Below are 26,618 nucleotides of genomic sequence, written 5' to 3'. Positions count from 1 at the left end.
ATGAGGGAGATGCTGATAGGGTGAGATGAATAGGGGTGATCGGAGGTTCATGTGGAACATGGAGCAGTCGGGCCGAATGGCCTGTTTCTGTGCTGTAAATTCTATATAATTCTCAGCAGTTTAAGCAAAATGTGAAAGAATGAAATATATCTGCCTGTAAAAACTCTCCCTATTTCAACAGAACTGCTGCGACCATCAATTGACGCTGAGCCAGAAGACTCGATTACAATGCCCGCTAACCCGTCGGAATCAGGTAAAAACAAGACCCAATCTTTGCAACGCTCCATGTCAAGAATGCATTCTTCTGGGGGTCAAAATATTTTCCAGGCTTTCCAAATTGAAAGCATGGGGTAGTGTTTCTGCTGCAAATTGCACTTGTTTGTCCCGTGATCTTCCACGATTTTTTACGCTGGATTGCACTGATAAAACCATCGTAATCTACAGAAACTCTACCACCTTAAAATTTGCAGCGATTTTTTTGAGCTGTCAAATTCATCGAGCGATCTTAACATCGTTTTTTAAGGTCTTCTCTTGACCATTCGAACCGATGAGAGAGAGGGAACCACATGATTAATCAGGAGACAACTTGGACTGAAACCCCAGATTATTAGCCGGAGTAATTACACCGATCCCGTCAGTGTACGGGGTCCAAAGGAGGAGCAGGTCGTTTGTTCCCTCCTCGACCAAGGGGACTGGAAATGGATCGGGCTTTACAATGAGGAAGTTGTCCTGATGGAAGTGGGCAAACGGAGACAAATTCAGTTATGCAAACTGGCCGTTGCGGTAAACTCCACCTCTGCTGTCTGCGTTTGCGTAGATCAGGATGAGTGGCTTGGCATTCAGTGCGATTTCCCAATGCCCTTCATTTGTCACGCCGGGTATATTGATTATATGTCAGGGAGAGGGAGGATTATTTCACTCTGCTCGGAGCGGGGGCCGGGGGTTTGCTAGGAGAAGAAAGGCCGACGTAATTTCTGCCATGAGAACTTTAATGTCACCATATCGCCGGTGACACGTTGAACCTCATCGCATCGCATCGAAGGGGTCTGATATGGTAGACGGAGAGAAGATGTTTCCACTTGTGGGGGAGACCAGAACTCGACGTCATAAATATAAGATAGTCACTAATAAATCCAATAGGGAATTCCGGAGGAACTCCTTCACCCAGAGAGAGGTGAGAATGTGGAACTCACCACCACAAGGAGTAGTCGAGCCGAATAGCATAGATGCATTTAAGGGAAGCTCGATAAACACATGAGGGAGGAAGTAATAGACTGATAGGGTTAGATGAAGAGGGGTGGGAGAAGGCTTGTGTGAAGCATGGATCAATTGGGCTGAATGGCCTGTTTCTGTGCTGTAGATTCTATTTATTCTATGTAAATCTATGCACCCTGTGTAAGCAGTCTACGGATGGAGCCCCTTTTAAAATGGGCTTTCTTAATGCCCGCTGGTATTCTCAGAGATTTCCAGCCTTTCTGGACACTTTGCGTCTGCTGCTTTCCCGGGAATGCATCTGTTTCACTCGGATAGATATCGTAGAACAAAGGATTCCAGAATTGGGGTTCTTCAGACTTGAAAGAAATCCCAACTGAGCTCTTGGTTGTGTCTGAATACCTGGGCATTTTATCCGTCGATGGTGTTCCTTGTCCCTCTTGGCTCAAGGCGAGCTCGCTGTTTTCCCTTCAGATTTCAGCTGTTTAACCCGTCAGTGAACCCTAGAATGGCTAAAGAGGTGGATGTGGCTGGACACACAATCGATCCCTGCTCCCGTCTCAGCCGCGTTGTTCCAGGGGACGGGCGCGGGTGGTTTTTGGGGAAAATTGGATCAGGAAGCTCCAGTAAAACCAATAACAGGTCGGATCGGGGGAGGGAAGGATTTGGAGAAGCAGCGTGAATGACCCATAGCGAGAGGGGAAAAAAAACGATAGTTTACGTATTGTTCTTTCTTCTACATAGGAACAGGAGGAGGCCATTCAGCCCCTCGAGCCTATTCCCCCCATTCAATTAGATTATGGCTGATCTGTATCTTAGCTCCATCTACCCGCCTTGGTTCCGTAACCCTTAATACCCTTTGCCTAACAAAAATCCATCAATCTCAGTTTTGAAATTTTCAATTGACCCCCAGCCTCAAAAGCTTTTTCGGGGAGAGAGTTCCAGATTTCCACTCCCCTTTGTGTGATGAAATGCTTCCTGATTTCTCTCTTTGGTGACCTCGCTCTAATTTTACGACGATGTCCTTCTGGTAAAAGATTAATTGATTTTTTTTTAAAACTCACCATTCAAGGTCTGTCCCAGGTCGCGAAACTCTCAGGGAGAGAGTATCACTTGATCCAAGAGATAAAAAATTGGACTGACGCCCGGGACTATTGCCAGAGTAACTACATCGATCTCATCAGCATTCGGAGTCCAGAGGAGGAGAAGATCATTGCTTCCCTGTTGGAGCCAGACGAATGGTATTGGATCGGACTTTACAACGACGAACAGTCCTCTGATGGATGGAAGTGGACGACAGGGGAGAGAATCAATTATACTCAATGGGCACCTTGGTATCCAAAGGACTTTAACATCACCTCTCCTGTCTGTGTTTATATAAAGAAAGATCAATGGTTTAACATTGAGTGCTATTTCCGATTGCTCTTCATCTGTTACACAGGTAATCCTGTTTGTTGAGTTAACGCCAGGAAGTGTTACTTTTCTCTGTTGGGGGAGGAGAGAGATATAATAGTGGTTTATGTCTTTTCCGCCAGGGCAACCTTAATGTAAATGAGTGCGATGGTGGGTCTCACCTCATCGCATTCTGTATCTGTGAAGATCAGAGATAGGTTCCCCATTCTCAATTGAATTTTCCTAATGGTCACGTATACTTTCCGGGATTTCAGTTCCCTTTTTCTCACTGGATACGCACTTTGCTTCTGCTGCTTTCCCGGGAATGTATCAGTTTCACTCGGATCGACGAAAGATCCCAGAATTGGGGTTCTTTGGACTCAAAGGAAATCCCAACGGAGCTCCTGTCTCTTGAGCACAGAGCTCGGTGAGAGTTGGGTGAATCTGCTAGACAGAGAGTGACGAGGGGAATTTGGTGAAAGTGGGAATTCGATGCCAATGGGGAAGGAGCTGCTGATAAATTTAAACCAAGGGGCAACAGTAAAGAAGTAAATATATAAATAATCAGAGCAATTAATTATTTCGAAGGGGATAATATTAAAATGACCTAAGTAGAGGATACCAACATTAAAGGGATCCGAATTACATTAAGTCGAAATCTGGTATACATAAATAATAAATATATAATAGGAATAAGGAGATACTAAACTAAAAACATATAAGAGACATATATATATGCATCTAAATGTAAGTAGGTACACTTTTAACCAAAATGATGAGACAGGAAGTTATAAAGCAGGATCTCAAAGCAGTAATCTCTGGATTATTCCCAGTGCCACGTGCTAGTGAGTCTAGGAATAGCAGGATAAGACAGGTAAATGCATAGCTGGAGCAATGGTACAGGAGGGACGGCTTCAGATACCTGGGGCATTGGGACCATTTTTGGGGCAGGAGTGACCTGTTCGAGATAGACGGGTTGCTCCTCAAAAGAGCTGGGACCAAGGTCCTCGCGGGGAGGATAACTAGTGCTGTGGGGGAGGGTTTAAAGTAATTTGGCAGGTGGATGGGCACCAGGACTGGGAGAGACAAACAGTATTAGAATAAAGAGTAGTTCAGAAATAGGAGGGATCAGACAGGGGGGGAAATGTGAGGCAGACTAAGATGGGTGTAGAGTGTGGCAAATACGATTGGTGAGCAGCAGGCATAAATCGCCACAAGGGATGATGATTCAGTGGCAATAGCGGAGTCCTGGCTAAAACAAGGGGAGCGATGGGCACTGAATATTCCTGGCCACAATGTATTCAGGAGAGATAGGGAACGGAAAAAATGAGAAGGGTGAGGTGGCAGTATTGATCACAGATACCGTTACAGCACTAGAAAGGGATGAAGTGCTTGAGGAATCTATTTGGTTCGAATTAAGGAACAATACACACGCTATTACACTGCTGGGTGTATTCTCTCGGCCACCAAATAGTGGGAAGGAGATAGAGGAGCAAATTTGCAGGCAAATTGCAGAAAGATGCAACAATTTTACAGTAATGGGGACTTTAATTATCCCAATATAACAGTGTATAGGGCAAGGAGGTGTTGAATTCCTGAAATGTGTACAAGAGAACTTTCTTGATCAGTGCATTTCCAGCCCAACAAAGAAGGAAGCAGTGCTGGATCTAGTTCTTGTGAATGAGGTGGGGCAAGTGGAGCATGTTCCAAAGGGGGAGCATTTGGGAAACAGCGATCACAACAGTAAATGAGCAATGGGAGGCCTTCAAAGAGGGGATGGTTCAGGCACAGACTAGAACATTCCCACAAGAGGGAAAGGAAGGGCATCCGAAGCAGGAGCTCCCTGGATGACGAAAGATATGGAGATTAAAATGAAACAGATAATGGAGGCATAAGATAAATGTCGGGTTCATAATTCAGTAGACAACCAAGCTAAATACAAAAAGTACGGGGGAGAACTGAAAGGGAAAATCAGAGGGGCAAAGAGAGAGTTTGAGAATAGATTAGCGGCGAACAGAAAAGTCAAACCAAAAGTCTTTTATAAACATATAAATAGTAAAAAGGTAGTCAAAGGAAGGATGGGGCCAATTATGGACCAAAAAAGAAATTTGCTTGTCGAGGCAGAGGGTATGGCTGAGGTAATAAATGAACACTTAGCATCAGACTTCACTGGAGAAGGGGATGCTGCCAATGTCACAGTAAAGGAGGAGGTGGTCGAGATATTGGATAGGATAAAAATAGATCAAGAGGAGGTCATAAAAAGATTGGCAGTGCTCAAAGTAGACAAGTCACCCGGTTCGGATGGGATGCATCCTCGGTTGCTGAGGGAAGTAAGGGTGGAAATTGTGGAGGCTCTGGCCACAATCTTCCAATCCCTCTTAGATATGGGAATGGTGCCAGAGGACTGGAGGACTGCAAATGTTACACCCCTGTTCAAACAAGGGGAGAGGGATAAACCTGGCAACTGCAGGGCAGTCAGCCTAATGAAGGTGGTGGGGAAACTTTTGGAGACAATAATCCGGGACAAAATTAATTGGAACTTGGAAAAATATGGGTTAATAAATGAAAGCCAGCATGGATTTGTTAAAGGCAAATCATGTTTGACTAACTTGATTGAGTTCTTTGATGAAGTAATGGAGATGGTTGATGTGGGTAGTATGGTTGATGTTGTGTATATGGACTTACAAAAGGCATTTGTTAAAGTACCACATAATAGACTTGGTGGCAAAATTGAAGCCCATGGGATTAAAGGGACAGCGGCAGCATGGATACAAAATTGACGAAGGGACAGAAAGCAGAGAGTAGTGGTGAACGGTTGTTTTTCAGACTGGAGGGAAGTAGACAGTGGTGTTCCCCAGGGGTCAGTGTTGGGACCACTGCTGTTTTTGATATCTATTAATGTCTTGGACTTGGGCACATAGGGTATAATTTCAAAGTTTGCAGATGAGATGAAACTTGGAAATGTAGTAAACAGTGAGAAGGATAGTAACAGACTTCAGGAGGACATAAACAGACTGGTGAAATGGGCAGACATGTGGTAAATGAAATTTAACGCAGAGAAGTATGAAGTGATGCATTTTGATAGGAAGAATGAGGAGGGGCAATATAAAGTAAATGGTACAATTTTAAAGAGGGTGCAGGAACAGAGAGACCTGGGGGTGTACATGCACAAACCTTTGAAGTTGGCAGGACAAGGCTGAGAAGGCTGTTAAAAAGGCATATGGGATCCTGGGCTTTATTAATAGAGGCATGGAGTACAAAAGCAAGGAAGTTATGCTAAACCTTTATGAAACACTGGTTAGGCCCCAGGTGGAGTATTGGATCCAATTCTGGGCACCACCATTTAGGAAGGATGTCAAGGCCTTGAAGACGATGCAGAGAAGATTTACTAGAATGGTATCAGGGATGAAAGACCTCAGTTACGTGGAGAGACTGGAGAATCTGGGATTGTTCTCCTTTGAGCAGAGAAGGTTAAGATGAGATTTGAAAGAGGTGTTGAAAACCATGAAAGGTTTTGATAGAGTAATAAGGAGAAACTGTTTCCAGTGGCAGAAGGGTCAGATTTAAGATAATTGGCAAAAGAACGAAAGGCGACATGAAGAAATAATTTTTACGCAGTGAGTTGTTATGACTGGGAATGCACTGCCTGAAAGGGAATCGGATAAATACTTGAAGTGGAAAAATGTGCAGTGCTATGGGGAAAGGGCAGGGGGTTGGGATCGATTGGATAGCTCTTTCAAAGTACTGGCACAGGCACGATGGGCCAAATGGCCTCCTTCTGTGCTGTATCATTCTTTGATTCTGAGAGGTTATAATTTTCAGGAAAGACTGAACAGGCTGGGGCTCTTTTCTATAATAAAGAGAAGGCGGAGGGATGGCTTGATAGAGGTCTTTAAGATTATGAAAGGGGTTCGATAGGATAGATGTAGCGAAAGTTATTCCACTTGTGGGGGAGACCAGCACTCGGGGCCATAAATATAAGATAGTCACTAATAAATCCAATCGGGAATTCAGGAGAAACTTCTACACCCAGATAGTGGTGAGAATGTGGAACTCGGAGTAGTTGAGGTGAATAGCACAGATAGGGAAGCTTAAAGGGGAAGCTGGATAGGTACATGATGGAGAAAGGAATAGAAGGATATGCTGATAGTGTTCGATGATTAGGGGTGGGAGGAGGCTTGTATGCAGCATGGGCCAGTTGGGCCGAATGGCCTGTTTCTGTGCTGTAAATTCTATGTAATGTAAGCAAGATGCGAAAGAACGAAATATGGTGGCCTGTAAAAACTCTCCTTATTTCAACAGAAGTGCTGCGACCATCAATTGCCACTGAGCGAGAAGACTTGATTACAATGTCCGCTAACCTGTCGGAATCAGGTAAAAACAAGACCAATCTTTGCAACGCTCCATGTCAAGAATGCATTCTTCTGGGGGTCAAATTATTTTCCAGGTTTTCCAAATTGAAGGCATGGGGTAGAGTTTCTGCTGTAAATTGCACTTGTTTGTCCCGTGATCTTCCACGATTTTTTACGCTGGATTGCACTTATAAAACCATCGTAATCTACAGAAACTCTACCACCTTAAAATTTGCAGCGATTTTTTTTGAGCTGTCAAATTCATCGAGCGATCTTAACATCGTTTTTAAGGTCTTCTCTTGACCATTCGAACCGATGAGAGAGAGGGAACCACATGATTAATCAGGAGACAACTTGGACTGAAACCCCAGACTATGAGCCGGATTAATTACACCGATCCCATCAGTGTACGGGGTCCAAAGGAGGAGCAGATCGTTTGTTCCCTCCTCGACCAAGGGGACTGGAAATGGATCGGGCTTTACAATGAGGAAGTTGTCCTGATGGAAGTGGGCAAACGGAGACAAATTCAGTTATGCAAACTGGCCGTTGCGGTAAACTCCACCTCTGCTGTCTGCGTTTGCGTAGATCAGGATGAGTGGCTTGGCATTCAGTGCGATTTCCCAATGCCCTTCATTTGTCACGCCGGGTATATTGATTATATGTCAGGGAGAGGGAGGATTATTTCACTCTGCTCGGAGCGGGGGCCGGGGGGTTTGCTAGGAGAAGAAAGGCCGACGTAATTTCTGCCATGAGAACTTTAATGTCACCATATCGCCGGTGACACGTTGAACCTCATCGCATCGCATCGAAGGGGTCTGATAGGGTAGACGGAGAGAAGATGTTTCCACTTGTGGGGGAGACCAGAACTCGACGTCATAAATATAAGATAGTCACTCATAAATCCAATAGGGAATTCAGGAGGAACTCCTTCACCCAGAGAGAGGTGAGAATGCGGAACTCACCACCACAAGGAGTAGTCGAGGCGAATAGCATAGATGCATTTAAGGGAAGCTCGATAAACACATGAGGGAGGAAGTAATAGACTGATAGGGTTAGATGAAGAGGGGTGGGAGAAGGCTTGTGTGAAGCATGGATCAATTGGGCTGAATGGCCTGTTTCTGTGCTGTAGACTCTATTTATTCTATGTAATTCTATGCATCCTGCGTATGCAGTCTACAGATGGAGCCCCTTTTAAAATGGGCTTTCTTAATGCCCGCTGGTATTCTCAGAGATTTCCAGCCTTTCTGGACACTTTGCGTCTGCTGCTTTCCCGGGAATGCGTCTGTTTCACTCGGATAGATATCGTAGAACAAAGGATTCCAGAATTGGGGTTCTTCAGACTTGAAAGAAATCCCAACTGAGCTCTTGGTTGTGTCTGAATACCTGGGCATTTTATCCGTCGATGGTGTTCCTTGTCCCTCTTGGCTCAAGGCGAGCTCGCTGTTTTCCCTTCAGATTTCAGCTGTTTAACCCGTCAGTGAACCCTAGAATGGCTAAAGAGGTGGATGTGGCTGGACACACAATCGATCCCTGCTCCCGTCTCAGCCGCGTTGTTCCAGGGGACGGGTGCGGGTGGTTTTTGGGGAAAATTGGATCAGGAAGCTCCAGTAAAACCAATAACAGGTCGGATCGGGGGAGGGAAGGATTTGGAGAAGCAGCGTGAATGACCCATAGCGAGAGGGGAAAAAAAATGATAGTTTACGTATTGTTCTTTCTTCTACATAGGAACAGGAGGAGGCCATTCAGCCCCTCGAGCCTATTCCCCCCATTCAATTAGATTATGCCTGATCTGTATCTTAGCTCCATCTACCCGCCTTGGTTCCGTAACCCTTAATACCCTTTGCCTAACAAAAATCCATCAATCTCAGTTTTGAAATTTTCAATTGACCCCCAGCCTCAAAAGCTTTTTGGGGGAGAGAGTTCCAGATTTCCACTCCCCTTTGTGTGAAGAAATGCTTCCTGATTTCTCTCTTTGATGGCCTAGTTCTAATTTTACGACGATGTCCTTCTGGTAAAAGATTAATTGATTTTTTTTTTACACTCACCATTCAAGGTCTGTCCCAGGTCACGAAACTCTCAGGGAGAGAGTATCACTTGATCCAAGAGATAAAAAATTGGACTGACGCCCGGGACTATTGCCAGAGTAACTACATCGATCTGATCAGCATTCGGAGTCCAGAGGAGGAGAAGGTCATTGCTTCCCTGTTGGAGCCAGACGAATGGTATTGGATCGGACTTTACAACGACGAACAGTCCTCTGATGGATGGAAGTGGACGACAGGGGAGAGAATCAATTATACTCACTGGGCACCTTTGTACCCAAAGGACTTTAACATCACCCCTCCTGTCTGTGTTTATATGAAGCAAGATCAATGGTTTAACATTGAGTGCTATTTCCGATTGCTCTTCATCTGTTACACAGGTAATCCTGTTTGTTGAGTTAACGCCAGGAAGTGTTACTTTTCTCTGTTGGGGGAGGAGAGAGATATAATAGTGGTTTATGTCATTTCCGCCAGGACAACCTTAATGTAAATGAGTGCGATGGTGGGTCTCACCTCATCGCATTCTGTATCTGGGAAGATCAGAGATAGGTTCCCCATTCTCAATTGAATTTTCCTAATGGTCACGTACACTTTCCGAGAATTCAGTTCCCTTTTTCTCACTGGATAAGCACTTTGCTTCTGCTGCTTTCCCGGGAATGTATCAGTTTCACTCGCATCGACAAAAGATCCCAGAATTGGGGTTCTTCGGACTCAAAGGAAATCCCAACGGAGCTCCTGTCTCTTGAGCACAGACCTCGGTGAGAGTTGGGTGAATCTGCTAGACAGAGTGACGAGGGGAATTTGGTGAAAGTGGGAATTCGGTGCCAAGGGGGAAGGAGCTGCTAAGAAATTTAAACCAAGGGGCAACAGTAAAGAAGTAAATATATAAATAATCAGAGCAATTAATTATTTCGAAGGGGATAAAATTAAAATGACCTAAGTAGAGGATACCAACATTAAAGGGATCCGAATTAGATTAAGTCGAAATCTGGTATACATAAATAATAAATATATAATAGGAATAAGGAGATACTAAACTAAAAACATATAAGAGACATATATATATGCATCTAAATGTAAGTAGGTACACTTTTAACCAAAATGATGAGACAGGAAGTTATAAAGCAGAATCTCAAAGTAGTAATCTCTGGATTACTCCCAGTGCCACGTGCTAGTGAGTCTAGGAATAGCAGGATAAGACAGGTAAATGCATAGCTGGAGCAATGGTACAGGAGGGACGGCTTCAGATACCTGGGGCATTGGGACCAATTTTGGGGCAGGAGGGACCTGTTCGAGATGGACGGGTTGCTCCTCAAGAGAGCTGGGATCAAGGTGCTCGCGGGGAGGATAACTAGTGCTGTGGGGGAGGGTTTAAAGTAATTTGGCAGGTGGATGGGCACCAGGACTGGGAGAGACAAACAGTATGAGAATAAAGAGTAGTTCAGAAAGAGGAGGGATCAGACAGGGGGGGAAATGCGAGGCAGACTAAGATGGGTTTAGAGTGTGGCAAATACGATTGGTGAGCTGCAGGCATAAATCGCCACAAGGGATGATGATTCAGTGGCAATAGCGGAGTCCTGGCTCAAACAAGGGGAGCGATGGGCACTGAATATTCCTGGCCACAATGTATTCAGGAGAGATAGGGAAGGGAAAAAATGAGGGGGGTGTGGTGGCAGTATTGATCACAGATGCCGTTACAGCACTAGAAAGGGATAATGTGCTTGAGGAATCTATTTGGTTAGAATTAAGGAACAATACACACGCTATTACACTGCTGGGTGTATTCCATAGGCCACCAAATAGTGGGAAGGAGATAGAGGAACAAATTTGGAGGCAAATTGCAGAAAGATGCAAAACTTTTACAGCAATGGGGACTTTAATTATCCCAATATAACGGTGTACAGGGCAAGGAGGTGTTGAATTCCTGAAATGTGTACAAGAGAACTTTCTTGATCAGTGCATTTCCAGCCCAACAAAGAAGGAAGCAGTGCTGGATCTAGTTCTTGTGAATGAAGTGGGGCAAGTGGAGCATGTTCCAAAGGGGGAGCATTTGGGAAACAGCGATCACAACAGTAAATGAGCAATGGGAGGCCTTCAAAGAGGGGATAATTCAGTCTCAGCCTAAAACATTCCCACAAGAGAGAAAGGCAGTGCATCCGAAGCTGGAGCTCCCTCGATGACTAAAGATAGAGAGATTAAAATGAAACAGATAATGGAGGCTTAAGATAAATGTCGGGTTCATAATTCAGTGGACAACCAAGCTAAATACAAAAAGTACGGGGGAGAACTGAAAGGGGAAATCAGAGGGACAAAGAGAGAGTTTGAGAATAGATTAGTGGCTAACAGAAAAGGCAATCCAAAAGTTTTTTATAAACATATAAATAGTAAAAAGGTAGTCAAAGGAAGGATGGGGCCAATTATGGACCAAAAAAGAAATTTGCTTGTCGAGGCAGAGGGTATGGCTGAGGTAATAAATGAACACTTAGCATCAGACTTCACTAGAGAAGGGGATGCTGCCAATGTCACAGTAAAGGAGGAGGTGGTCGAGATATTGGATAGGATAAAAATAGATCAAGAGGAGGTAATAAAAAGATTGGCAGTGCTCAAAGTAGACAAGTCACCCAGTAAGGATGGGATGCATCCTCGGTTGCTGAGGGAAGTAAGGGTGGAAATTGTGGAGGCTCTGGCCACAATCTTCCAATCCCTCTTAGATCTGGGAATGGTGCCAGAGGACTGGAGGACTGCAAATGTTACACCCCTGTTCAAACAAGGGGAGAGGGATAAACCTGGCAACTAGAGGGCAGTCAGCCTATTGTTGGTGGTGGGGAAACTTTTGGAGACAATAATCCGGGACAAAATTAATTGGAACTTGGAAAAATATGGGTTAATAAATGAAAGCCAGCATGGATTTGTTAAAGGCAAATCATGTTTGACTAACTTGATTGAGTTCTTTGATGAAGTAATGGAGATGGTGGATGTGGGTAGTGCGGTTGATGTTGTGTGTATGGACTTTCAAAAGGCAATTGATAAAGTACCACATAATAGAATTGGTGGCAAAATTGAAGCCCATGGGATTAATGGGACAGCGGCAGCATGGATACAAAATTGACGAAGGGACAGAAAGCAGAGAGTAGTGGTGAACGGTTGTTTTTCAGACTGGAGGGAAGTAGACAGTGGTGTTCCCCAGGGGTCAGTGTTGGGACCACTGCTGTTTTTGATATCTATTAATGTCTTGGACTTGGGCACTTAGGGTATAATTTCAAAGTTTGCAGATGAGACGAAACTCGGTAATGCAGTAAACAGTGAGAAGGATAGTAACAGACTTCAGGAGGACATAAACAGACTGGTGAAATGGGCAGACATGTGGTAAATGAAATTTAACGCAGAGAAGTATGAAGTGATGCATTTTGATAGGAAGAATGCGGAGGGGCAATATAAAGTAAATGGTACAATTTTAAAGGGGGTGCAGGAACAGAGAGACCTGGGGGTGTATGTGCACAAATCTTTGAAGTTGGCAGGACAAGGCTGAGAAGGCTGTTTAATCGGCATATGGGATCCTGGGCTTTATTAATAGAGGCATGGAGTACAAAAGCAAGGAAGTTATGCTAAACCTTTATGAAACACTGGTTAGGCCCCAGATGGAGTATTGGATCCAATTCTGGGCACCACCATTTAGGAAGGATGTCAAGGCCTTGAAGACGATGCAGAGAAGATTTACTAGAATGGTATCAGGGATGAAAGACCTCAGTTACGTGGAGAGACTGGAGAATCTGGGGTTGTTCTCCTCAGAGCAGAGAAGGTTAAGAGGAGATTTGATAGAGGTGTTGAAAACCATGAAAGGTTTTGATAGAGTAAATAAGGAGAAACTGTTTCCAGTGGCAGAAGGGTCAGTAACCAGAGGACACAGATTTAAGATAATTGGCAAAAGAACGAGAGGCGACATGAAGAAATAATTTTTACGCAGTGAGTTGTTATAACCGGGAATGCACTGCCTGAAAGGGAATCGGATAAATACTTGAAGTGGAAAAATGTGCAGTGCTATGGGGAAAGGGCAGGGGGTTGGGATCGATTGGATAGCTCTTTCAAAGAACTGGCACAGGCACGATGGGCTAAATGGCCTCCTTCTGTGCTGTATCATTCTTTGATTCTGAGAGGTTATAATTTTCAGGAAAGACTGAACAGGCTGGGGCTCTTTTCTATAATAAAGAGAAGGCGGAGGGATGGCTTGATAGAGGTCTTTAAGATTCGATAGGATAGATGTCGCGAAAGATTTTCCACTTGTGGGGGAGACCAGCACTCGGGGCCATAAAAATAAGATAGTCACTAATAAATCCAATCGGGAATTCATGAGAAACTTCTACACCCAGATAGTGGTGAGAATGTGGAACTCGGAGTAGTTGAGGTGAATAGCACAGATAGGGAAGCTTTAAGGGGAAGCTGGATAGGTACATGATGGAGAAAGGAATAGAAGGATATGCTGATAGTGTTCGATGATTAGGGGTGGGAGGAGGCTTGTACGCAGCACGGGATATGTTGGGCCAAATGGCCTGTTTCTGTGCTGTAAATTCTATGTAATGTAAGCAAGATGCGAAAGAACGAAATATGGTGGCCTGTAAAAACTCTCCTTATTTCAACAGAAGTGCTGCGACCATCAATTGCCACTGAGCCAGAAGACTTGATTACAATGTCCGCTAACCTGTCGGAATCAGGTAAAAACAAGACCCAATCTTTGCAACGCTCCATGTCAAGAATGCATTCTTCTGGGGGTCAAAATATTTTCCAGGTTTTCCAAATTGAAAGTTGAGTTTCTGCTTTGCATTGAGTGCGATTTCCCATTGCCCTTCATTTGTTACGTCGGGTATATTGATTATATGTCAGGGAGGGCGAGGATTATTTTACTCTGCCGGGGGGGTGGGGGGTTTGGGAGGAGATGAAAGGCCAACCTAATTTCTGCCATGAGAACTTTAATGTCACCATATCACCAGTAACACGTTGAACCTCATCGCATCGCATCGAAGGGGTCTGATAGGGTGGACGTTGAGAAGATGTTTCCACTTGTGGGGGAGACCAAAACTCGGCGTCATAAATATAAGATAGTCACTGATAAATCCAATAGGGAATTCAGGAGAAACTTATTTACCCAGAGAGTGGTGAGAATGTGGAACTCGCCATCACAAGGAGTAGTTGAGGCGAATAGCACAAATGCGTTTAAGGGGAAGCTGGATAAACAATGAGGGAGATGCTGATAGGGTGAGATGAATAGGGGTGATCGGAGGTTCATGTGGAACATGGAGCAGTCGGGCCGAATGGCCTGTTTCTGTGCTGTAAATTCGATATAATTCTCAGTAGTTTAAGCAAAATGTGAAAGAATGAAATATATCTGCCTGTAAAAACTCTCCCTATTTCAACAGAACTGCTGCGACCATCAATTGGCGCTGAGCCAGAAGACTCGATTACAATGCCCGCTAACCCGTCGGAATCAGGTAAAAACAAGACCCAATCTTTGCAACGCTCCATGTCAAGAATGCATTCTTCTGGGGGTCAAAATATTTTCCAGGCTTTCCAAATTGAAAGCATGGGGTAGTGTTTCTGCTGCAAATTGCACTTGTTTGTCCCGTGATCTTCCACGATTTTTTACGCTGGATTGCACTGATAAAAGCATCGTCATCTTCAGAAACTCTACCACCTTAAAATTTGCAGCGATTTTTTTGAGCTGTCAAATTCATCGAGCGATCTTAACATCGTTTTTTAAGGTCTTCTCTTGACCATTCGAACCGATGAGAGAGAGGGAACCACATGATTAATCAGGAGACAACTTGGACTGAAACCCCAGATTATGAGCCGGAGTAATTACACCGATCCCGTCAGTGTACGGGGTCCAAAGGAGGAGCAGGTCGTTTGTTCCCTCCTCGACCAAGGGGACTGGAAATGGATCGGGCTTTACAATGAGGAAGTTGTCCTGATGGAAGTGGGCAAACGGAGACAAATTCAGTTATGCAAACTGGCCGTTGCGGTAAACTCCACCTCTGCTGTCTGCGTTTGCGTAGATCAGGATGAGTGGCTTGGCATTCAGTGCGATTTCCCAATGCCCTTCATTTGTCACGCCGGGTATATTGATTATATGTCAGGGAGAGGGAGGATTATTTCACTCTGCTCGGAGCGGGGGCCGGGGGGTTTGCTAGGAGAAGAAAGGCCGACGTAATTTCTGCCATGAGAACTTTAATGTCACCATATCGCCGGTGACACGTTGAACCTCATCGCATCGCATCGAAGGGGTCTGATAGGGTAGACGGAGAGAAGATGTTTCCACTTGTGGGGGAGACCAGAACTCGACGTCATAAATATAAGATAGTCACTCATAAATCCAATAGGGAATTCAGGAGGAACTCCTTCACCCAGAGAGAGGTGAGAATGCGGAACTCACCACCACAAGGAGTCGTCGAGGCGAATAGCATAGATGCATTTAAGGGAAGCTCGATAAACACATGAGGGAGGAAGTAATAGACTGATAGGGTTAGATGAAGAGGGGTGGGAGAAGGCTTGTGTGAAGCATGGATCAATTGGGCTGAATGGCCTGTTTCTGTGCTGTAGACTCTATTTATTCTATGTAATTCTATGCATCCTGCGTATGCAGTCTACAGATGGAGCCCCTTTTAAAATGGGCTTTCTTAATGCCCGCTGGTATTCTCAGAGATTTCCAGCCTTTCTGGACACTTTGCGTCTGCTGCTTTCCCGGGAATGCGTCTGTTTCACTCGGATAGATATCGTAGAACAAAGGATTCCAGAATTGGGGTTCTTCAGACTTGAAAGAAATCCCAACTGAGCTCTTGGTTGTGTCTGAATACCTGGGCATTTTATCCGTCGATGGTGTTCCTTGTCCCTCTTGGCTCAAGGCGAGCTCGCTGTTTTCCCTTCAGATTTCAGCTGTTTAACCCGTCAGTGAACCCTAGAATGGCTAAAGAGGTGGATGTGGCTGGACACACAATCGATCCCTGCTCCCGTCTCAGCCGCGTTGTTCCAGGGGACGGGCGCGGGTGGTTTTTGGGGAAAATTGGATCAGGAAGCTCCAGTAAAACCAATAACAGGTCGGATCGGGGGAGGGAAGGATTTGGAGAAGCAGCGTGAATGACCCATAGCGAGAGGGGAAAAAAAACGATAGTTTACGTATTGTTCTTTCTTCTACATAGGAACAGGAGGAGGCCATTCAGCCCCTCGAGCCTATTCCCCCCATTCAATTAGATTATGCCTGATCTGTATCTTAGCTCCATCTACCCGCCTTGGTTCCGTAACCCTTAATACCCTTTGCCTAACAAAAATCCATCAATCTCAGTTTTGAAATTTTCAATTGACCCCCAGCCTCAAAAGCTTTTTGGGGGAGAGAGTTCCAGATTTCCACTCCCCTTTGTGTGAAGAAATGCTTCCTGATTTCTCTCTTTGATGGCCTAGTTCTAATTTTACGACGATGTCCTTCTGGTAAAAGATTAATTGATTTTTTTTTTACACTCACCATTCAAGGTCTGTCCCAGGTCACGAAACTCTCAGGGAGAGAGTATCACTTGATCCAAGAGATAAAAAATTGGACTGACGCCCGGGACTATTGCCAGAGTAACTACATCGATCTGATCAGCATTCGGAGTCCAGAGGAGGAGAAGGTCATTGCTTCCCTGTTGGAGCCAGACGAATGGTATTGGATCGGACTTTACAACGACGAACAGTCCTCTGATGGATGGAAGTGGACGACAGGGGAGAGAATCAATTATACTCACTGGGCACCTTTGTACCCAAAGGACTTTAACATCACCCCTCCTGTCTGTGTTTATATGAAGCAAGATCAATGGTTTAACATTGAGTGCTATTTCCGATTGCTCTTCATCTGTTACACAGGTAATCCTGTTTGTTGAGTTAACGCCAGGAAGTGTTACTTTTCTCTGTTGGGGGAGGAGAGAGATATAATAGTGGTTTATGTCATTTCCGCCAGGACAACCTTAATGTAAATGAGTGCGATGGTGGGTCTCACCTCATCGCATTCTGTATCTGGGAAGATCAGAGATAGGTTCCCCATTCTCAATTGAATTTTCCTAATGGTCACGTACACTTTCCGAGAATTCAGTTCCCTTTTTCTCACTGGATAAGCACTTTGCTTCTGCTGCTTTCCCGGGAATGTATCAGTTTCACTCGCATCGACAAAAGATCCCAGAATTGGGGTTCTTCGGACTCAAAGGAAATCCCAACGGAGCTCCTGTCTCTTGAGCACAGACCTCGGTGAGAGTTGGGTGAATCTGCTAGACAGAGTGACGAGGGGAATTTGGTGAAAGTGGGAATTCGGTGCCAAGGGGGAAGGAGCTGCTAATAAATTTAAACCAAGGGGCAACAGTAAAGAAGTAAATATATAAATAATCAGAGCAATTAATTATTTCGAAGGGGATAAAATTAAAATGACCTAAGTAGAGGATACCAACATTAAAGGGATCCGAATTACATTAAGTCGAAATCTGGTATACATAAATAATAAATATATAATAGGAATAAGGAGATACTAAACTAAAAACATATAAGAGACATATATATATATATGCATCTAAATGTAAGTAGGTACACTTTTAACCAAAATGATGAGACAGGAAGTTATAAAGCTGGATCTCAAAGTAGTAATCTCTGGATTACTCCCAGTGCCACGTGCTAGTGAGTCTAGGAATAGCAGGATAAGACAGGTAAATGCATAGCTGGAGCAATGGTACAGGAGGGACGGCTTCAGATACCTGGGGCATTGGGACCAATTTTGGGGCAGGAGGGACCTGTTCGAGATGGACGGGTTGCTCCTCAAGAGAGCTGGGATCAAGGTGCTCGCGGGGAGGATAACTAGTGCTGTGGGGGAGGGTTTAAAGTAATTTGGCAGGTGGATGGGCACCAGGACTGGGAGAGACAAACAGTATTAGAATAAAGAGTAGTTCAGAAATAGGAGGGATCAGACAGGGGGGGAAATGCGAGGCAGACTAAGATGGGTTTAGAGTGTGGCAAATACGATTGGTGAGCTGCAGGCATAAATCGCCACAAGGGATGATGATTCAGTGGCAATAGCGGAGTCCTGGCTCAAACAAGGGGAGCGATGGGCACTGAATATTCCTGGCCACAATGTATTCAGGAGAGATAGGGAAGGGAAAAAATGAGGGGGGTGTGGTGGCAGTATTGATCACAGATACCGTTACAGCACTAGAAAGGGATAATGTGCTTGAGGAATCTATTTGGTTAGAATTAAGGAACAATACACACGCTATTACACTGCTGGGTGTATTCCATAGGCCACCAAATAGTGGGAAGGAGATAGAGGAACAAATTTGGAGGCAAATTGCAGAAAGATGCAAAACTTTTACAGCAATGGGGACTTTAATTATCCCAATATAACGGTGTACAGGGCAAGGAGGTGTTGAATTCCTGAAATGTGCACAAGAGAACTTTCTTGATCAGTGCATTTCCAGCCCAACAAAGAAGGAAGCAGTGCTGGATCTAGTTCTTGTGAATGAAGTGGGGCAAGTGGAGCATGTTCCAAAGGGGGAGCATTTGGGAAACAGCGATCACAACAGTAAATGAGCAATGGGAGGCCTTCAAAGAGGGGATAGTTCAGTCTCAGCCTAAAACATTCCCACAAGAGAGAAAGGCAGTGCATCCGAAGCTGGAGCTCCCTCGATGACTAAAGATAGAGAGATTAAAATGAAACAGATAATGGAGGCTTAAGATAAATGTCGGGTTCATAATTCAGTGGACAACCAAGCTAAATACAAAAAGTACGGGGGAGAACTGAAAGGGGAAATCAGAGGGACAAAGAGAGAGTTTGAGAATAGATTAGTGGCTAACAGAAAAGGCAATCCAAAAGTCTTTTATAAACATATAAATAGTAAAAAGGTAGTCAAAGGAAGGATGGGGCCAATTATGGACCAAAAAAGAAATTTGCTTGTCGAGGCAGAGGGTATGGCTGAGGTAATAAATGAACACTTAGCATCAGACTTCACTAGAGAAGGGGATGCTGCCAATGTCACAGTAAAGGAGGAGGTGGTAGAGATATTGGATAGGATAAAAATAGATCAAGAGGAGGTAATAAAAAGATTGGCAGTGCTCAACGTAGACAAGTCACCCAGTAAGGATGGGATGCATCCTCGGTTGCTGAGGGAAGTAAGGGTGGAAATTGTGGAGGCTCTGGCCACAATCTTCCAATCCCTCTTAGATCTGGGAATGGTGCCAGAGGACTGGAGGACTGCAAATGTTACACCCCTGTTCAAACAAGGGGAGAGGGATAAACCTGGCAACTAGAGGGCAGTCAGCCTATTGTTGGTGGTGGGGAAACTTTTGGAGACAATAATCCGGGACAAAATTAATTGGAACTTGGAAAAATATGGGTTAATAAATGAAAGCCAGCATGGATTTGTTAAAGGCAAATCATGTTTGACTAACTTGATTGAGTTCTTTGATGAAGTAATGGAGATGGTGGATGTGGGTAGTGCGGTTGATGTTGTGTGTATGGACTTTCAAAAGGCAATTGATAAAGTACCACATAATAGACTTGGTGGCAAAATTGAAGCCCATGGGATAAATGGGACAGCGGCAGCATGGATACAAAATTGACGAAGGGACAGAAAGCAGAGAGTAGTGGTGAACGGTTGTTTTTCAGAGTGGAGGGAAGTAGACAGTGGTGTTCCCCAGGGGTCAGTGTTGGGACCACTGCTGTTTTTGATATCTATTAATGTCTTGGACTTGGGTGCACAGGGCATAATTTCAAAGTTTGCAGATGAGACGAAACTTGGAAATGCAGTAAACAGTGAGAAGGATAGTAACAGACTTCAGGAGGACATAAACAGACTGGTGAAATGGGCAGACATGTGGTAAATTAAATTTAACGCAGAGAAGTATGAAGTGATGCATTTTGATAGGAAGAATGCGGAGGGGCAATATAAACTAAATGGTACAATTTTAAAGGGGGTGCAGGAACAGAGAGACCTGGGGGTGTACGTGCACAAATCTTTGAAGTTGGCAGGACAAGGCTGAGAAGGCTGTTTAATCGGCATATGGGATCCTGGGCTTTATTAATAGAGGCATGGAGTACAAAAGCAAGGAAGTGATGATAAACCTTTATGAAACACTGGTTAGGCCCCAGATGGAGTATTGGATCCAATTCTGGGCACCACCATTTAGGAAGGATGTCAAGGCCTTGAAGACGATGCAGAGAAGATTTACTAGAATGGTATCAGGGATGAAAGACCTCAGTTACGTGGAGAGACTGGAGAATCTGGGGTTGTTCTCCTCAGAGCAGAGAAGGTTAAGAGGAGATTTGATAGAGGTGTTGAAAACCATGAAAGGTTTTGATAGAGTAAATAAGGAGAAACTGTTTCCAGTGGCAGAAGGGTCAGTAACCAGAGGACACAGATTTAAGATAATTGGCAAAAGAACAAGAGGCGACATGAAGAAATAATTTTTACGCAGTGAGTTGTTATAACCGGGAATGCACTGCCTGAAAGGGAATCGGATAAATACTTGAAGTGGAAAAATGTGCAGTGCTATGGGGAAAGGGCAGGGGGTTGGGATCGATTGGATAGCTCTTTCAAAGAACTGGCACAGGCACGATGGGCTAAATGGCCTCCTTCTGTGCTGTATCATTCTTTGATTCTGAGAGGTTATAATTTTCAGGAAAGACTGAACAGGCTGGGGCTCTTTTCTATAATAAAGAGAAGGCGGAGGGATGGCTTGATAGAGGTCTTTAAGATTCGATAGGATAGATGTCGCGAAAGATTTTCCACTTGTGGGGGAGACCAGCACTCGGGGCCATAAAAATAAGATAGTCACTAATAAATCCAATCGGGAATTCAGGAGAAACTTCCACACCCAGATAGTGGTGAGAATGTGGAACTCGGAGTAGTTGAGGTGAATAGCACAGATAGGGAAGCTTTAAGGGGAAGCTGGATAGGTACATGATGGAGAAAGGAATAGAAGGATATGCTGATAGTGTTCAATGATTAGGGGTGGGAGGAGGCTTGTACGCAGCATGGGCCAGTTGGGCCGAATGGCCTGTTTCTGTGCTGTAAATTCTATGTAATGTAAGCAAGATGCGAAAGAACGAAATATGGTGGCCTGTAAAAACTCTCCTTATTTCAACAGAAGTGCTGCGACCATCAATTGCCACTGAGCCAGAAGACTTGATTACAATGTCCGCTAACCTGTCGGAATCAGGTAAAAACAAGACCCAATCTTTGCAATGCTCCATGTCAAGAATGCATTCTTCTGGGGGTCAAAATATTTTCCAGGTTTTCCAAATTGAAAGTTGAGTTTCTGCTTTGCATTGAGTGCGATTTCCCATTGCCCTTCATTTGTTACGTCGGGTATATTGATTATATGTCAGGGAGGGCGAGGATTATTTTACTCTGCCGGGGGGGTGGGGGGTTTGGGAGGAGATGAAAGGCCAACCTAATTTCTGCCATGAGAACTTTAATGTCACCATATCACCAGTAACACGTTGAACCTCATCGCATCGCATCGAAGGGGTCTGATAGGGTGGACGTTGAGAAGATGTTTCCACTTGTGGGGGAGACCAAAACTCGGCATCATAAATATAAGATAGTCACTGATAAATCCAATAGGGAATTCAGGAGAAACTTATTTACCCAGAGAGTGGTGAGAATGTGGAACTCGCCATCACAAGGAGTAGTTGAGGCGAATAGCACAAATGCGTTTAAGGGGAAGCTGGATAAACAATGAGGGAGATGCTGATAGGGTGAGATGAATAGGGGTGATCGGAGGTTCATGTGGAACATGGAGCAGTCGGGCCGAATGGCCTGTTTCTGTGCTGTAAATTCGATATAATTCTCAGTAGTTTAAGCAAAATGTGAAAGAATGAAATATATCTGCCTGTAAAAACTCTCCCTATTTCAACAGAACTGCTGCGACCATCAATTGGCGCTGAGCCAGAAGACTCGATTACAATGCCCGCTAACCCGTCGGAATCAGGTAAAAACAAGACCCAATCTTTGCAACGCTCCATGTCAAGAATGCATTCTTCTGGGGGTCAAAATATTTTCCAGGCTTTCCAAATTGAAAGCATGGGGTAGTGTTTCTGCTGCAAATTGCACTTGTTTGTCCCGTGATCTTCCACGATTTTTTACGCTGGATTGCACTGATAAAAGCATCGTCATCTTCAGAAACTCTACCACCTTAAAATTTGCAGCGATTTTTTTGAGCTGTCAAATTCATCGAGCGATCTTAACATCGTTTTTTAAGGTCTTCTCTTGACCATTCGAACCGATGAGAGAGAGGGAACCACATGATTAATCAGGAGACAACTTGGACTGAAACCCCAGATTATGAGCCGGAGTAATTACACCGATCCCGTCAGTGTACGGGGTCCAAAGGAGGAGCAGATCGTTTGTTCCCTCCTCGACCAAGGGGACTGGAAATGGATCGGGCTTTACAATGAGGAAGTTGTCCTGATGGAAGTGGGCAAACGGAGACAAATTCAGTTATGCAAACTGGCCGTTGCGGTAAACTCCACCTCTGCTGTCTGCGTTTGCGTAGATCAGGATGAGTGGCTTGGCATTCAGTGCGATTTCCCATTGCCCTTCATTTGTCACGCCGGGTATATTGATTATATGTCAGGGAGAGGGAGGATTATTTCACTCTGCTCGGAGCGGGGGCCGGGGGGTTTGCTAGGAGAAGAAAGGCCGACGTAATTTCTGCCATGAGAACTTTAATGTCACCATATCGCCGGTGACACGTTGAACCTCATCGCATCGCATCGAAGGGGTCTGATAGGGTAGACGGAGAGAAGATGTTTCCACTTGTGGGGGAGACCAGAACTCGACGTCATAAATATAAGATAGTCACTCATAAATCCAATAGGGAATACAGGAGGAACTCCTTCACCCAGAGAGAGGTGAGAATGTGGAACTCGCCACCACAAGGAGTAGTCGAGGCGAATAGCATAGATGCATTTAAGGGAAGCTCGATAAACACATGAGGGAGGAAGTAATAGACGGATAGGGTTAGATGAAGAGGGGTGGGAGAAGGCTTGTGTGAAGCATGGATCAATTGGGCTGAATGGCCTGTTTCTGTGCTGTAGACTCTATTTATTCTATGTAATTCTATGCATCCTGTGTATGCAGTCTACGGAGGGAGCCCCTTTTAAAATGGGCTTTCATAATGCCCGCTGGTATTCTCAGAGATTTCCAGCCTTTCTGGACACTTTGCGTCTGCTGCTTTCCCGGGAATGCGTCTGTTTCACTCGGATAGATATCGTAGAACAAAGGATTCCAGAATTGGGGTTCTTCAGACTTGAAAGAAATCCCAACTGAGCTCTTGGTTGTGTCTGAATACCTGGGCATTTTATCCGTCGATGGTGTTCCTTGTCCCTCTTGGCTCAAGGCGAGCTCGCTGTTTTCCCTTCAGATTTCAGCTGTTTAACCCGTCAGTGAACCCTAGAATGGCTAAAGAGGTGGATGTGGCTGGACACACAATCGATCCCTGCTCCCGTCTCAGCCGCGTTGTTCCAGGGGACGGGCGCGGGTGGTTTTTGGGGAAAATTGGATCAGGAAGCTCCAGTAAAACCAATAACAGGTCGGATCGGGGGAGGGAAGGATTTGGAGAAGCAGCGTGAATGACCCATAGCGAGAGGGGAAAAAAAACGATAGTTTACGTATTGTTCTTTCTTCTACATAGGAACAGGAGGAGGCCATTCAGCCCCTCGAGCCTATTCCCCCCATTCAATTAGATTATGGCTGATCTGTATCTTAGCTCCATCTACCCGCCTTGGTTCCGTAACCCTTAATACCCTTTGCCTAACAAAAATCCATCAATCTCAGTTTTGAAATTTTCAATTGACCCCCAGCCTCAAAAGCTTTTCGGGGGAGAGAGTTCCAGATTTCCACTCCCCTTTGTGTGAAGAAATGCTTCCTGATTTCTCTCTTTGGTGACCTCGCTCTAATTTTACGACGATGTCCTTCTGGTAAAAGATTAATTGATTTTTTTTAAAAACTCACCATTCAAGGTCTGTCCCAGGTCACGAAACTCTCAGGGAGAGAGTATCACTTGATCCAAGAGATAAAAAATTGGACTGACGCCCGGGACTATTGCCAGAGTAACTACATCGATCTCATCAGCATTCGGAGTCCAGAGGAGGAGAAGGTCATTGCTTCCCTGTTGGAGCCAGACGAATGGTATTGGATCGGACTTTACAACGACGAACAGTCCTCTGATGGATGGAAGTGGACGACAGGGGAGAGAATCAATTATACTCAATGGGCACCTTGGTACCCAAAGGACTTTAACATCACCTCTCCTGTCTGTGTTTATATAAAGCAAGATCAATGGTTTAACATTGAGTGCTATTTCCGATTGCTCTTCATCTGTTACACAGGTAATCCTGTTTGTTGAGTTAACGCCAGGAAGTGTTACTTTTCTCTGTTGGGGGAGGAGAGAGATATAATAATGGTTTATGTCATTTCCGCCAGGGCAACCTTAATGTAAATGAGTGCGATGGTGGGTCTCACCTCATCGCATTCTGTATCTGTGAAGATCAGAGATAGGTTCCCCATTCTCAATTGAATTTTCCTAATGGTCACGTATACTTTCCGGGATTTCAGTTCCCTTTTTCTCACTGGATACGCACTTTGCTTCTGCTGCTTTCCCGGGAATGTATCAGTTTCACTCGGATCGACAAAAGATCCCAGAATTGGGGTTCTTCGGACTCAAAGGAAATCCCAACGGAGCTCCTGTCTCTTGAGCACAGAGCTCGGTGAGAGTTGGGTGAATCTGCTAGACAGAGTGACGAGGGGAATTTGGTGAAAGTGGGAATTCGATGCCAAGGAGGAAGGAGCTGCTAATAAATTTAAACCAAGGGGCAACAGTAAAGAAGTAAATATATAAATAATCAGAGCAATTAATTATTTCGAAGGGGATAAAATTAAAATGACCTAAGTAGAGGATACCAACATTAAAGGGATCCGAATTACATTAAGTCGAAATCTGGTATACATAAATAATAAATATATAATAGGAATAAGGAGATACTAAACTAAAAACATACAAGAGACATATATATATATATGCATCTAAATGTAAGTAGGTACACTTTTAACCAAAATGATGAGACAGGAAGTTATAAAGCTAGATCTCAAAGCAGTAATCTCTGGATTATTCCCAGTGCCACGTGCTAGTGAGTCTAGGAATAGCAGGATAAGACAGGTAAATGCATAGCTGGAGCAATGGTACAGGAGGGACGGCTTCAGATACCTGGGGCATTGGGACCAATTGTGGGGCAGGAGGGACCTGTTCGAGATGGACGGGTTGCTCCTCAAAAGAGCTGGGACCAAGGTCCTCGCGGGGAGGATAACTAGTGCTGTGGGGGAGGGTTTAAAGTAATTTGGCAGGTGGATGGGCACCAGGACTGGGAGAGACAAACAGTATTAGAATAAAGAGTAGTTCAGAAATAGGAGGGATCAGACAGGGGCGGAAATGTGACGCAGACTAAGATGGGTGTAGAGTGTGGCAAATACGATTGGTGAGCTGCAGGCATAAATTGCCACAAGGGATGATGATGCAGTGGCAATAGCAGAGTCCTGGCTAAAACAAGGGGAGCGATGGGCACTGAATATTCCTGGCCACAATGTATTCAGGAGAGATAGGGAAGGGAAAAAATGAGGAGGGTGTGGTGGCAGTATTGATCACAGATACCGTTACAGCACTAGAAAGGATGAAGTGCTTGAGGAATCTATTTGGTTCGAATTAAGGAACAATACACACGCTATTACACTGCTGGGTGTATTCTATAGGCCACCAAATAGTGGGAAGGAGATAGAGGAGCAAATTTGCAGGCAAATTGCAGAAAGATGCAACAATTTTACAGTAATGGGGACTTTAATTATCCCAATATAACAGTGTATAGGGCAAGGAGGTGTTGAATTCCTGAAATGTGTACAAGAGAACTTTCTTGATCAGTGCATTTCCAGCCCAACAAAGAAGGAAGCAGTGCTGGATCTAGTTCTTGTGAATGAGGTGGGGCAAGTGGAGCATGTTCCAAAGGGGGAGCATTTGGGAAACAGCGATCACAACAGTAAATGAGCAATGGGAGGCCTTCAAAGAGGGGATGGTTCAGGCACAGACTAGAACATTCCCACAAAGACAAAGGAAGGGCATCCGAAGCAGGAGCTCCCTGGATGACGAAAGATATGGAGATTAAAATGAAACAGATAATGGAGGCTTAAGATAAATGTCGGGTTCATAATTCAGTCGACAACCAAGCTAAATACAAAAAGTACGGGGGAGAACTGAAAGGGAAAATCAGAGGGGCAAAGTGAGAGTTTGAGAATAGATTAGCGGCTAACAGAAAAGTCAAACCAAAAGTCTTTTATAAACATATAAATAGTAAAAAGGTGGTCAAAGGAAGGATGGGGCCAATTATGGACCAAAAAAGAAATTTGCTTGTCGAGGCAGAGGGGATGGCTGAGGTAATAAATGAACACTTAGCATCAGACTTCACTAGAGAAGGGGATGCTGCCAATGTCACAGTAAAGGAGGAGGAGGTGGTAGAGATATTGGATAGGATAAAAATAGATCAAGAGGAGGTAATAAAAAGATTGGCAGTGCT

The 26,618-nt window shown here is 44.5% G+C and overlaps 1 protein-coding gene across 1 annotated transcript; it reads left to right on the top strand.

Annotated features, from left to right (window-relative positions):
• Positions 1 to 228: 228 nt before the first annotated feature.
• LOC137304987 (macrophage mannose receptor 1-like) lies at positions 229 to 24,755 on the top strand. The gene is made up of 11 exons (XM_067973760.1): positions 229 to 253; positions 2,285 to 2,653; positions 6,907 to 6,978; positions 9,010 to 9,378; positions 13,636 to 13,707; positions 14,410 to 14,481; positions 16,514 to 16,882; positions 21,143 to 21,214; positions 21,917 to 21,988; positions 24,021 to 24,389; positions 24,616 to 24,755. Exons 1-11 carry the CDS (start codon positions 229 to 231, stop codon positions 24,753 to 24,755), a joined length of 2,001 nt encoding a protein of 666 aa, XP_067829861.1.
• Positions 24,756 to 26,618: the final 1,863 nt, after the last annotated feature.

The sequence above is a fragment of the Heptranchias perlo genome, chromosome 39 (assembly GCF_035084215.1).
Source record: "Heptranchias perlo isolate sHepPer1 chromosome 39, sHepPer1.hap1, whole genome shotgun sequence".
Lineage (NCBI taxonomy): Eukaryota > Metazoa > Chordata > Chondrichthyes > Hexanchiformes > Hexanchidae > Heptranchias > Heptranchias perlo.
The sequence above is the reverse complement of the archived record's forward strand: the minus strand, read 5'-3'. Positions and strand labels throughout refer to the sequence as shown.